A 14,442-nucleotide genomic window follows, 5' to 3' on the forward strand; every position below is an offset into this window, starting at 1 on the left:
CAGGGGATGGCCTTTGGGAAACCAATGCGGGAAGGGCTGTGCAGCAGACACCTTCCCTCCCGGCCTGTCAGGTGTCGGTGGGTTTGTCACTGGAAGCCGCCAGAGTTGGGTGCTGAGGGCGACACCGTCAGTAGTTTGGCTTCTGCAGCTCTAGATTTTTTCCCTCCCCCCCCCCGCTATGTAGCAGGGTCGTGTGTCGGTATCTGGTGTGGGAACTTCTGCCTGTTGCATGTGTCTTGATCCATGTTTCAGGGGTGTGGGTTGTAGCCACGTGTCAAGACCGGGGCAGATGAGGTTCTTTGGGTAAATCCGACATCTTTTATTAGACCAACTTACAGTGGGGAAAAATTCTTCCTAGCAAGCTTTTGGGCACAAACGTGTTTGTGTTTGAAAGCTTGCCAAGAAGAAATTTTCCAATGATTTGAGTTGGTCTAATAAAAGATATTGGGTTTACCCAAAGACCCTTATCTGGCTTGATCCACAGGGATTTCAGGGCATCTGTGCAGCTTTCTGCAGGTGAGCACCTGAGGTGAGATGGCTGCATGCATTGGCTTATTTTCCAAGGTTTTACGGATGAAAAACATGGGTAAAAGCTTGGAAACAAAGTGTACATGGATTTAATGAAAAACCTAGAGAGACATGCCAGTCTAAGTATTGGGCATATGTGAGTTTCTCCTAATATGTTAAGATCCTTATATAGCCCTGCCTGTATGCACTTGTACATGTGTACACGCAGTAATACATCCTCTGTTCTACTTCTGCCAACTCTTTACTGACCTTTGGATCTAAAGGACTGAACTTAGTCTTTTTATATAGACTATATTTGTCACACGTGAGCCACTATTTACATTTAAGAATAATTTTGTTTGTGACTTTTCATCAAGTTATTAAAAAATAACTTTCTGGAAAAAATGAGGGAACACTAACCATAGAGTGGGTAAGAGGGCGGATATGTTTGAACTGATAAAAATGAAATATCTTTGGTTCAGACCAATATTATACAAGAATATCTTGGTCAGTTTTCCAACTCCTTTTCCATCAGCTTGAAGCAAAGCATGTAAAATAAAGATTACATTTCAATGAAAATTCTTTCTTACATAGCAATTAAGCCCCCCCACTGATACAAGCCTAGATACTTTTTGAGCACAAAAATAGCTGAAAAACATTGTCCTGTGTGTGTGGGGGGGGGGTTGTAAACTTTTAGGTATGGCACTAATTAGCCTTAAAAGTGATGAAAAAGTTTCTTTTCTGTGAGATTAGATTCCTACATGGTCATCAGGGATTAGATAGAAACATAAATAACTGCATTTTAAAACAGTGGTTTAAAATAGTTTTTGTTTTGTTTACCTGCTAAGTGCAGGATTTTGTGTGTTTTCTGTTCCAGTTGACGCCAAAGCAAACTCCAGAAGCTAAGCACTTTCTTGCTCTGCTTTTAGCTCTTTCTGTTTTGTGAACTTGGGAGAGAGAAGAGAGACATGGAAAATTGAGCAGGCTTACGAGCCTCTATTTGTTTATTCAAACTTCAACTTCAAGATCAGCTTTAAAAATGGTTGGCTAAACAAATAGTATAAAACACACAACTTTTAATAATTAAAAATATAAATCTGTCCAAGCTCACCCTAATCCATATAAACCCATAGCCAAGAAGTTATGGCACTGCTGACCTCTGTCTAAACTCTCAGTGTGGTTTTCTTTCAAATTACTTTAAAATGGATTTGTAACCTTTAAACCAACGTAAAGCATTTGGCATTTTGTTTTGTTTTTCAGAATAGCAAAGGAAAGAAATTGGTAGTGGTTCCTATTAGCCTTATGTAGCAAAGTTATTAATATTTCTGCATAAATCCTTGCAGGTGCTGTAAAACAGCTCTGCACTGTACTGACTAATTTTTGTGGGGAACTCAAATTTCTGGTTTTTGGTTGCTATTTGGCATGCAAATCAGCAGCAGGCAGCAACATTAAATCCCATGTGGTAGCCACATAGTGTCAGTGGTTGAGTGGTGGCAACATTAAACTTCTTGGCTGCTGGCACTGAGCTGCTCTGGCAGCTGCAGCAGTAGCAAGAAGCCCCAACAGGCTGGACCCAGAAGTGGGTTGTCTGGCCCATGAGAGGTTACCTAGTCTGGATCTGGTCCACAAATGCATTTGAGGTCGACACCCCTGGGCAGGTTAGGCTAAGTGTATGTCCCTCGCTTTTCCCATACATACGATGGGAGTAAGGATTCCAACTTTCTTTGTAAAGTGCTTTAAAATTTTAAAATGAACTCTTTCAGTGGGAGAAGTAGCAACAACAGTAGTAATTCATATTGTTCCTTTGAAATGTTCACTTAAGATAAACAATTTCTTAATATTTAAGATTAATTCAGTGCTTGCGAGGGATGTCAGTTAGATGCCATTTTCCAAGTGAAGTATTCTGATGTAACAGAGTATCATGGCCAGTGCCTGTGACTTCTTGTTATAGTGGGTCACATTTCAGTTGAGAAAGTAGTTGAATATCTGACTTATCCCGGGCCTTTTTGCTGAAGTTGACACTTACGAATGGCTTTCTTGGTATTTGTGTTGTAGAGTTTTGTCTAATAGTAATTTTGAAAATAGACTGAGACCACGAACATGTTTACAGAGGCCATGAGACAGTCAGTGGGTGGCAACTATAGTCCAGATTGCTGCCTTTCTTATTTTTCTCTATTGGACTAGTTCTGTGATGTTCATTTCTGATTTCCTTTAAAAATAAAATCCTCCCATGCAGTGAAAGTAATTTTAGTGGCCTTCAGAGAAGGAAAATTACTTTTCCTTTTGCCCTGGTTTTCCAGGATCCAGAGCTGATCAGGAATGACTATGGCAGGAAGTTGTTATCCTGTGTTCTGTCCTACCAAAGGGCATGCCCAGTGCCTCTGGAAGAAAAAGGGATAATGAAGTGGATGTGACACCTTTTCTTTCAGTATCTGGATAATATGATCATATTGGAAAGATCTTATATACAGGGATCAGGAGCCATATGCTACAGATATTTGGCAATTACTCGAAACTTGATATCACTGCAAACTAGTTATGAACAATGTTTCCTAGCAGTAGACAAACATTGTTTGTAATAGGGACCTGATGTCAAAGTAATGTGAACTTTGTTGTAATGTTATAGCTGCTGTCCATTTGATTGAGGTAGCTAAAGATGTCTAATTAGACACTGTGCTGAAAACTAATCCATAGGAGGATTCTTTACCAGAAAATTAGTTCTTCTGCAGTGGAATATTACATTGTTAAGGTTGTTCTTAACCTGTAATTTGTTAAATATAGTACAAAAATATGTTTGTATGTTTAGTTTCAAATTGAATAATTCTCTTAAATAAAATAATTCCAGAAACTTAGAAGATGAGATGAGGTGAAGCCAGGTTATTCAGTATGTATTTTCTTATTGCACTAAATTTGCCTACATTTAGTTGTTGAATAGATGTTATAGAAATATTATTTTTGTTTTGTTTTTTACCACTAGTCTTGTTTGAATTCTTTTATGCGGTACATGAAGTTACTTGGCTACTTGCAATGTTATTGTCAAGGCTGATAGAACTAGAATAACTTTCCCACTCTAAAAACCTATTTTATAAGCAACAGAACTCTGCCAGACATAAACTATTTCAACTGAAATTTTCTGGGCCTTGTTGCTGCTTCAGGCTGAACATTCTTGAAAACTTTTGCCAAAATTGTACAGTAGTTCCCAAGAAACAGGCCAGGAGAGAACATTCTTGCTTATTTTAGAATAATTTTGGTGACCTTTCATTTGAGTTTCTCTAACATCCTCATGCTTGGGGTTTGAGACTTTTAAATTTGTCAGGAAAAGGCCTTTGGGTCAGGTAAGTCCTTGAACTGCCCTCTTGAAAATCTGCCCAAATCTGGTCAAGTTGTAAGCCTTTGAAAATGTGGACCAGTAGTTTCACTCCTTCATGGAACGAGCGAAACTATTTCATGTTAACAATACACATACAGTGGTGAACATATCTACACACCTTTTTTTTTTTTTTTTTTTTTTTAGATTCAGTTTTCCCTTGTTCTTCAGTTTGATTTGTCTTGTTGCTCAAACTGTGTTGGCTGAAGAAAGAGTCCTGCAGAGTGCTGAGGATCTGAAGCCACAGATGATTAAGGTAGATCTACAAAGGGACCCGGGCGTGTTGATGCTTGGCATCACAATGGCTAGATTTTAGGTGCTTGGCTACAGAAATGGAATCCAAGGCCCTGAGTTAGGCGTTTCAGAGCCCCATGTAGTGCAGTGGGAGAGCTGGGTGCCTAGGAGCGGGATTCACCATTGTGCTGCTCAGCATGCTAGTTGTGTGTCAAAGGTAGGCAGTGGGAAATGCTTTGCTTTGCATTGGTGAGGCTGCAGCCTGAGTACTGAGGCCAGTTCAGGGTGCGACACTTCAAGAAGGTTGTGGAGAAGCTTGAGAGAGTTCAGGGAAGAGCCTATATGATTAGTGGCCTGAAGAGCAAGCCATACAAGGAAAGGCTGACAGGTATGGAACTGTTCAGCCTAAAAGAGAAGAGTTTGGGGGGATTTGGTGGTAGCTTACAAATATAAAAGCGCTGTAACTAACTTTATAGTGCTATAAAAAGTGCTCTAAATTACAGCCCTATAAAACATGCATGGAGCACTTCTGTATACACTTTAGGTCTCTCTTTTTGTGGGCAAGTGTTCTTTTCACTGGGCCAAAGAATTTTAACTAAGGTGCTGCTTCACCCTGGGGTACATTAAGATGTTTTTCAGGGTGCACTATTAGCATGGTTAGGTGTGCAAACACTTATGTATGATTTACAAGACAGACCCAGAGGGTGTGTCCAGACAAGTGCGTAAGTGCAGTATGGCTAAGGATAGACATCGCAGACAAACCAGTTTAAGTGAAAATGATCAGAAAATGGTTTAAACATGTAATAGAACAGATGTTCACTATATATAAAGCGGTTTGAAAATGGCTGAAACCGGTTTGGGATAAATCTGGTTGAATGTAGTATTGGACTTAACCGATTTGAGTCAAACCAGTTTATGCAATGTGTGTCCCAGACCCATTGCTGGTTTAAGATAAACCAGAGTCGCCCAGAATCCCAGATGCTTTGCAGCTCTGGGTGAGGCTCTGCTCTCTGCTGTAGCCCAGCAAAATTCACTGCCCCTCCTCCCCACCCCGGTAGGTACAGCAGGGTCTGCCTGGCTTCCTTCTGGTCTCCCCGCCCTGCTCAAGCAGGGATTTCCAGCACCCCCTGCCTAACACAGACACCTCTCAGCATTAACTAGCATACCACATGCTAGCTATGTCCATGCTGTGGGAGACAGGACAAAGGCAGACAGGACAGCATTGCTTAGGGCTTTTTGGAGCTAATCAACGGGCAGTTGGTAATGTCTCTTTTCCTGTCTTGGAAAAAGTTGTTTAAGAGCTTGAACTAATGAGAGAGCCTTTTGTTTTGCTGATGGGCTGATAAATGGTATGTAACTCCCTGCTGTGTAACTAAATCCTGTGTAAATCCCTGCTGGCTCCCTCGCTCACCCTCTCTAATCAGAGTGTCTTGCTGGGGCCTGGCCATACCCCACCTCAGTTCAGCTCTGTGGAAGGGAAGAGAGGGCTGCTCTAGCGCCCCCCAGCTTCTTTTCAATCTAGAGGGGATGTCTGTACAGTTACAAACTGATTCGGCCTAGGCAGGTTAGACTAACTTGCAAAGATTGAATCAATTCAGGCTCAGGCTTTTTAAATGTCTGTCTCTAGCCCATGTGGCGCTGCAGACCCATCTGCAGTGCTACACACGCAACACATGCAAGCATTACTTGTGCTGCAAATTTGCAGTGCTGGGTTTTTTTTCTGGCATCACGAAATTCTGGTACCAAAAAATCCCTCAGCAGAAAAAGCAGTGTGGCATATGTGGTGGCAGTGTGCACTACCTGAAACTGGAGCCTGTCTGGCTGGAGCCATGCTCTGGCTGGTGGCCAGGCTCCCTACTGCTGGATCATCACTGCTGGAGCCCCAGGAGACCCCTAGAAACCCATGTAAGGCTGCTAGGGGCCAGCCCAGGTACTGGCCCCAGCCTCCCCTACCCCACCTTGGGCCACTTGTGGCACACCATAGTGTGCAGCACATATTGTGCTGCTTTTGTTTGTCCCTGGGGAAATGCACGTGTGTATCTGGATCTCGCCAGAGATTTCAAATAGGAATCCATTGCGTCAAAACCGTTCTGACTTGTTTGCATTTTTTTGAGTTCTGGAGTAAAAAAAAGGAGTGAAAGAACAGAGCTGGCAGTTTCTGAAGGATGCCTTGAGTCTGAGTGCCTCAGGGCTAAAAAGGTTGAGAACCCTGCACTAGGCTATTGTAAGAAGGGGAGGGACATCATGTCCTTCTGTTGTTCTTGAATTAATGCATATGGAACTTGGTGTTAGCATTTGGGCATGTTCTGAACACTCTTGCTAGTTGGGCACCTCAGGATCCTTAGGTCCAGGGGGCACCTATATGTGTGCCTGATGCCTGCTCTGATGCATGCTAATTAGTACATTCCAGCAGCCTCTGCATCACGTGTATTCAGCATTCCTGTGCTTGAAAATGGCAGTCGGGGTGCTTTAATCAAAGCTCATCTAACAAGTTTTAGTTAAAGTGCTCTGCCAGCATTTTGAAGCCCAGGGCTCTGAATACATGAGATGCTGTAGGTGCTTTAATTAGAGCGGTTTCCAGGAGTCACTCTAAAGCGCCCCTCCTCCCCCAGCCCAGAGTATATGTAAAGATGCCTAGGGATGCTAACCTTGAGTCCTGACTGAGGAATGCTGCTGAGACACTTTGTCCTGCCAAGATGATGGCAGCTTTGAGTGTGAACACAAACAGAACTTTGTGTCTGCAGGCACCTATATTTTTAACAGTTAAGTTCCCTAGCCCTTTAGATATTTCAGGGGTTTTGTACATCCTACTCTTGGACTTGGTTGAAATTTAATTCCATTTCAGGCAGCTAAACCTTTTTGTGAATGTGCCTAAATGAGCATAATTGAGAAGTTCCCTTTAGTTATGTTTTTAGCTTCTTAGTTAGAGATTAAGTTCTGCTGTTTATATGAAGAAAAGAATGGGGAAGGGTAAAGATCTGATGTCAGAGAAAGATTTCAAAAGACTAGTCTATGCTAGGAAAGTCAGGAACTGTAACTCTTCACCACTGATAAAAAATGCCTCAACCCTGTCTACACTACTGCCTCCACAAATCATAATAATAGTGAGAATTTGGGTTGCAGTGTTCTTAGTTTAGCTATAACCAGACAGCTTAACATTGCTTGTTCTTGGGAAGAAGGCCTCTTTATTAAGTACCATTAGTTGAAGGGAAGGGGAATCTTAACATCTTGCGTGGGTGGGGGTGGTGCCTCTGGAACAAAAAAAGGATTTAAAACATTATCAACTTTTATAGCCTGAAAAATTCAAGAGGCATACTATTTCTTTAATCATGAAGTGACAGCAATAAAACTGATTTCTTATGAGTTCCAAACCAAGAAAAGGTGATTGTCTTTCCAGTAATTAAATGAATGGTAGTTTTTTACAGCCCTGTTATCACAATCCATAAACCTGAAACTTTATACACACAAACACCTTGGGGGATCAAGAAACGCATCTAAAGGTTAATATTTATAGCTCTGATTTTGGAATTAAACCATTTAAAGTTGTGTGGTTTTTAAACTGAACACCTAAATCTGTAGAAGAAGTTCCATCCTCTTATTTTATAGCTTAAAAGTTCCAGATAAACTTTTTCCTCTTCTGTTACTTAGCTTCCAGTTATATGTCCATAAACATACAAGTGACTTAATCATATGATCAACAAGCAATAATACTGAGCAATAGAAAGTATGACTGACTGACTGACTAGCATTGTGTGGACAATGCAGTTGCATTACTATGGTTCTCTTTACAAAATTGCAAGTTAAACGTAATTAAAGATATTGTAGTACTGACAATGTCTGGTCCTCTTATAAGGTCTCAGATTTTAAATGCCTATGTAAATGTCTAAAAGCCATCCCTTCCAGTGATTCGTAAAAGTACTAATATCCGAGTAAGACAGAAAATGAATAAAAAGGAGAAAATACATAATGTTGATGTTGCAGGTGGCTGTACCAGAACATTTTGACTGTGATTAACTTGCTTGTGAGCTATTTCAAAGTTTGTAGCAGCTAATATGAGTTGAAAGATCATATTTTAAAAGTTTCATTTTAATGTGTTAATTTATAAGTCTAAGGTTGTCATCTGTTACACAAAACCATTAGCAGACTAGGAATTTAAAATAAAAGGTCAGCCCCTCCCCATGCTTCATGTTTTGACTTCTGACTTTTACAAAGTGGTATTTACACATGCATCTAATGTTTTACAAACTCTGCATGACAATGTTATATTTTAGAATAGTTTTCATTTTTTTTAAATAGTTGTAAAAATGGGACGTCGCTCATCAGACACAGAAGAAGAGAATCGAAGCAGGAGAAAAAAGAAGCACCGTAGGCGTTCATCTTCAAGTAGTTCCTCAGACAGCAGAACATACAGCCGTAAGAAATCGGGAAGGAAGTCCAGGTCGAATTCACGGTCTCGAGATCTCCAAGCCCGTTCACATTCTTACGAGAAAAGGTGAATTCATGTTACATGCATCTGTGCATGACACTATGCAGCAAGGCTAAAAATATTTGAATACAGTGCATGTTCTCTGTACTTGCCACATGTTGCATGACAAATGCTTGTTCTGGGCTTTCCTACTAAGATTATCTTTGGGTCTTGGATCACAGAAAAACTATATAATCCATTTAAAACATTACTGGTGTGAATGCAGCTTTAAAAATAAAATGTATATTAAAAATAAGCATATTCCCTTCCGTTCTGTCAAATTTTTAACTGTGAATTTGGAATCCCATTTTAGAGGTCTAATAGACTATGCCACTAACATTAACAGCACAAGAAACTTCACTATGTATTACTATGTTTATACTTGCTGCTAAAATAAAGCCAACCATTCAAGAGTGCAGTGGAGAAGGAGATGTATATTAATGGACGTGATTTCTAAAATGATAGCTATGCAAGCTTGTTTTCACTATTATTCTTACGTTGTTGTTGTTGTTGTTGTGTGGAGGAAACCTATAATATGTTAGTTTGCATCCTCAGGAGATGGACACTAAGCCAATATGCTTGATAACCTTTACTTCGTTTTTTGTCCCGCCTGTCCTTTCTGATGAGGAAAAAGTACCATTGCATCACTCCAGCAGCATCCAGGGTCTTCACATACTTTGACTATCCCATAATCTGACTTCAGATGGACTTGGAACAAAGTTGTGTTGATAGAGCATATTTTAGTGATGGAGAGAGGGGAAAACAAACTGAGAATAAACAACTTGTTAAGCTGCATTTGACCTAACTTAAAGTGCTGCTGATTCACCTGTATCTTGTGGAAGTAATCTATAGATTTTTATTTTTTTTTGGCTAGCCTCATTTTGTTTCTTCTTTTCAATCACTCACAAGTAATGGTGGGCAAGTTGGCTAGTTCTATTTTTTGCTCCTGCCTAGCATCTACATACTACCCTTAGGGGACATAGTGAGATGAAATGGGCTTCGATGCCAGCACTATGCTGATGACATGCAGCTTTATGAATCTCTTTTGTCCCAGTGCAGGCACGGCTATCTCACAGATAACAGAGCTTGAGGGAGATTAGAGTTTGGATGAAGACCAGCTGACTTAAATTGAATCCAGAAAAGACCAAAGTGTTTGCTTTGAGACTGGCAGGCACTTCTGCCTTGCCCTCAGTTTAGGACATTTGTCCTTGGCAGTTAAGATAGAATTACACGTTAGGGTCAGAAATGAATCTAATATGACCCTTAAGAATCAAAAGCAGCAGTACTACTCTTCATCTTCCATTAGCAAAAAGGATCCATTTCCCACTTACAGAAGAGGACCTGGCCATTGTAATTTACCAGTTCCGTCTTTCAGTCCGGACTACTGTAGTGCTATTCATACCAAAGGAAACCTATTTTTTATTTTTATTTTTTTAAGTAGGATGACACACTTGCAATGCATGGTTCCAGTGCTCTATAACTTATATTGGCTTCATGTTACTTCTGTATCTAATTCTGTGTTCTAGTATTGATTTGCCAAGTCTTCAATGGGATAAGCTTGTGTTTATCTCAACAGTTAAAATCCTCTATAGCACCTATGACTCCTAAATATAGGATGGAGAGCTTGTCTCAAAGATGATGCTTTGGAGGTTTTCTGTCATCTTATCTATAACCTATCACTTCACAGATATGAGAAGGAGTTATCTTTTCTGAAGATGGCTCAAGATATCCAAATAATGTTGGGAAGAGCCCTGTCTTTGCTCTCTCTTCAGTTCATACTGCAAAACATTCTTTTACCATAGCATTCTTCAAAGAACCAAGATGGAAGGAAACTAAAAGCATGCTCAAAAGCAATTTTTAATACTGCTCGAGCATAGCTTGCGGGCTGTAACAGTCACTTGTTTAATTGTGAAGGGATTTTCCAAATAAAGTGACCTGTGTTTTTCTTGTGAGGGTTTTTTGAGATGGCAACTCTTTTCTGATACTGTGCTTGTTTATGGTGACCCTTATTTCATAGGTGCCATAGTAATAAAAACTAATCAATTCAGAGTGTCTTTTTTAAAAATAGAATTAGGAGGGAGCTGCTAATGGTGGTATTTCTTTTAGACGCAGACATCGATCTAGCAGTAGTTCTTCATATGGATCAAGAAGAAAACGGAGTCGTAGTCGATCAAGAGGCAGAGGCAAATCCTACAGGTCTCAGAGATCAAGATCAAAGAGTAGAACAAGAAGGTATGATTTCTTCACCCCCCCCCCCAAAATGATAATCAAATAACTTTGTTTTCAGGTTTTTTTTAATTTGATCTTTTTTATTCCCCCAAAGTTTGGGGAGTTGTTGTCTTTGGGTGTTAGTAAATATTTGTAAGCATGTTGTAGTAGCTCGTTAACTTCTAGGAAGTTTTAAAAGTAAATCGTTGTTCTAGATTTTGGATTAAGGTATAGTTTTTATATAAAATATGCATGCCTATTTGGATGAATACCTAGGTGTTAGCCAATAGCTAAATACCTACTTGTTAGCCAATAACTATGATAGTTGAACCATAAAAAATAGTATGTAGAAAATTCAAAGTAGTTTTTAAATAAGTCCTAAAAGGTGGAAATAGTTTTCTATTTTCAAAAAGTGACCCCAGAGTTGCTTACAATCCGGGATGGTGCTGGTGTGGGGCTGTGCACAGGGGATGCGTTGACAGGGCAGCACAGAGCTTGCCTCAGGAAGCAGCTTTCCTGCATGGCCCTGCTGTGCCCTGCAAGCGCTGGGTTGTACCTGTCAGGCTGCAGAGGTCCCAGGGGAGGGCAGCAGGGTGGGAGATTGTTTTCATTTGGGAGTGCCCTACTTAGAAATGGGTCTATTTAGAGATGGAGTCATATTCATAGAATAAAAAAATAGGGATGGAAGGGATTGCAGGAGGTTATATGGTCCAAGCCCCTGCTCAAGGCAAGGATTGTCAAGGATTGTCCTTGTCTAAACCATCCTAAGCAAGTGTTTGTTGAACCTGCCCTTAAAAACTTCCAGGGATGGAGATTCTACAACCTCTGTATGTAGTTTGTTCCAGTGCTTAGAAATAGGAAGAACTTTTTCTCTTATATTTTCCTTGATGTAGTTTGAGACCAAGGTAGCTGCAGAGGTCTGTAACTATTCTTCTGATAGTTACTTACAGCTGCATATAAACCAGATATACAATGGCTGAAACTGGTTTAAGATAAACCTGGCTGAATGTAGTTAACTGACTTAATTGAGTTGTGTCAAACCAGTTTGTGAAACTTCTGTCCCAGACCCCTTCCTAGTTCAAGTTAAATCAGTCCTTCAGCATCCCAGCATGCTTTCCAGCCCTGGGCTGGACTGTGCTGTCTGCTCCAGAGAGCAGGGCTGGCCCTGTCCATCTGCTTCCTAGCTGGAGCAGTGAAGGCTGGCTGACAAAGGGTTGAAACTGTGGACTACAAATACCAGAGGCACCTGGAAGCAAGGAGAAGTGATGAGCAACCCTACAGAGTCTTGCTGCTGTAATTTTGGACTGCAAATCCCAGAGACCTTGGGGGCAGCAGGAAGAGGAAGCGAACATACAGCTCATGCTGGCTGTGCGCCAGAGAGCCATGCTGTAGTGTCCCCTGGCTTCTGGCCTGAGCTACTGCAGTCATGTGGCTGCATTTCCTGAATTAAGGTAAATGTATTCACTTCTGTTTCAGTTTAAGCTGTGCATTTTAGACTAACCTGCAAAGACTGAATTGATTCAGCCTCAGGCTTTTTGACTATCTGTACTTTGCTGAAATTCTGCTGCCACTGCCAGGAATCAAAGGTGGGTGCAAGTGCACCAGTGTACACCTCCCCCTTCTGGATCCTCTTCTGTCTGCAGATGGCCTGTTTCAGATCTATTACAGAATCTGTCTTTTTTAATCTCTTCAAAATCTGTATTTATCTACAGCAGTAGTTCCCAAACGTTTTAGACTGCAGACCAGCAAACCACAGGTTGAAGGTGACCGTGGACTGGCAAACTGCAGACCAGCATACTGCAGACTGGAAGTGACTGGCATACTGAAGACTGGCAGCCGACCCTTTTTATACTGAGCATAAAAAAGGTTGGCTGCGAGTCTGCAGTATGCTGATCACTTCCGGATTTCTGGTCTGGCAGCCAACATTTCGTGGCCTGGTACCGGGGGCTGTGGCCCGGGGATTGGGAACCTCTGATCTAGAGGTATCAACTGTGGTCAGTGTCTACTGAATTTACTGACCTAAATCTGTTGACTGAGAACTACTAGGCATATGAGGGCTTTTGGCAATCTGCTTTTACTTCGTTAGCTATTGAGCTTCTCTGTTTTTTGTATTAAAATTATTATATAAAGATTAAATGAATTTTTACTTTGGCAGCTCTGATTGGATACATTTACATCTAGATGCTGCAGGAAATAATTAGCGGATGCTTCTTCTATTTTATGCACATCTGCAGCATGCTTGGAGAGTAGTGTCTGGCTGTTAAGTCTGTCGGGAGGGGAGGGAGGGGGATGTGGAGGACAGATCGAGACCCCTTTGGTGAGGGAGGGAGTGGAGCTGGGGCTGGGCATGGGACAGAGCTCTGAGTGGCTCATCTGGGGGTGGCAGCTCCCACCTCTGCGTGTACCTCTGGGGGAGCTAATGCGGGGCACCAGCCCCCCAGATCTGTGCATGCTGCTGCATGTTGGGGGCAGTAACAAACTCTTCCTTGCTGTGGAGGGAGGCTGGTCCAGGGCTGCACTCAGGGTGGGAGGCGGTGCTGGGGGAGGGGGCCTATGTTCCCAGCACTGCTGCCGCTGCCTACCCCAAGAGCAGCCCTAGCCTGGGCCCCCCCGCAGCGGCACCCTGCCTTTGTACTGTGCACAGATCTGAAGGCATGTGCTTCCCTCCCCATGACTCCCCTCGGGGGTGCGTGCAGTGGTGGGAGCCACCCCCTCCATCCCATGCCCAGCCCCACTCCTTCCCTCTCTGCAGGGGCCTTGATCTGCCCCTTCTCCCCCAACAGACTTACCAGCTGGACGCTGCTCTCCAAGCTTCTGGGCTGCATGTCTCCAATCAGATCATTATCAGCTAATATGGCTCATTAATAATTGGCCATTGGTATCAGCCCAAAAAATCTTTATCAGTGCATCCCTACTTCAGTAAATATTTGCATTATAATTGGTGCCTGTATGCTGTTTTCTATGGGTTGGGGTAGTAGTAATTTTGTTAACTTACAAACACTGATTTGTTCTCGATAGGTTGAGTGCATTAACAATGGACTTTGATACTAATCGTATAAACTGTGAACGTCTTCCTAATGAGTTCAATAGCTAGGATGAATACTTGTGTGTAAATATCTGCTGGATTGGTTCTAAGTTTACAAGACTTGCCTTCAAAATAAATGGAAAAGCTTAAGGTACAAATGAAAATATTTTTCCTAAGTCAGATTCTGAATTATAGGAAATACTGGATACACAAAGTTTTATAGAACTACTGGTATTATTGCAGTTATTTGTAAGTCTTAAGTAACCTTAAAATACATATGGGAAGATGGATATGCTAAGCGCCAGGTTATTAAAGTATTGAGGAATCCCAACTTCCACTGAAATAAAGGGAAATAAGTGACTAAATACTTTTAAAAATCTGCCTCTAAAAATGTTTTGATGGTTCTTTTGTACTTAGTTTGTTTCTAAGCTATATGGCCCATGTATAAATATGCAGTATTTATAGCACTTCAGCAGTTTTGCATGCTTGTGGATACATTACTACATGTTATCTAATTAAATTAAGGTTTTAAAAGTACATTTGTATTGCCCAAAATTGCAAATGAACTGGGGAATGTAGACCTTTCAAGTTTCAACTTTAATTTTGCAATGTCCTGTGACGTTACTCAGGTTGTTC

At 41.3% G+C, this 14,442-nt stretch overlaps 1 protein-coding gene across 3 annotated transcripts in view; it reads left to right on the forward strand.

Moving 5' to 3' along the window:
* RSRC1 (arginine and serine rich coiled-coil 1) overlaps positions 1-14,442 on the forward strand; it is a 305,589-nt gene that overhangs the window by 503 nt on the left and 290,644 nt on the right. For all 3 annotated transcript variants that reach the window (XM_019532657.1, XM_019532655.1, XM_019532656.1), the window contains exons 2-3: positions 8,405-8,600; positions 10,680-10,805. In XM_019532657.1, coding sequence (XP_019388202.1) covers positions 8,413-8,600; positions 10,680-10,805 — 314 coding nt within the window. In that variant the 5' untranslated portion in view covers positions 8,405-8,412. The remainder of the gene's footprint in view (positions 1-8,404; positions 8,601-10,679; positions 10,806-14,442) is intronic.

This window comes from Crocodylus porosus, unplaced genomic scaffold, assembly GCF_001723895.1.
Source record: "Crocodylus porosus isolate Cpor-Errol unplaced genomic scaffold, CroPor_comp1, whole genome shotgun sequence".
Classification (NCBI taxonomy): Eukaryota; Metazoa; Chordata; order Crocodylia; family Crocodylidae; genus Crocodylus; species Crocodylus porosus.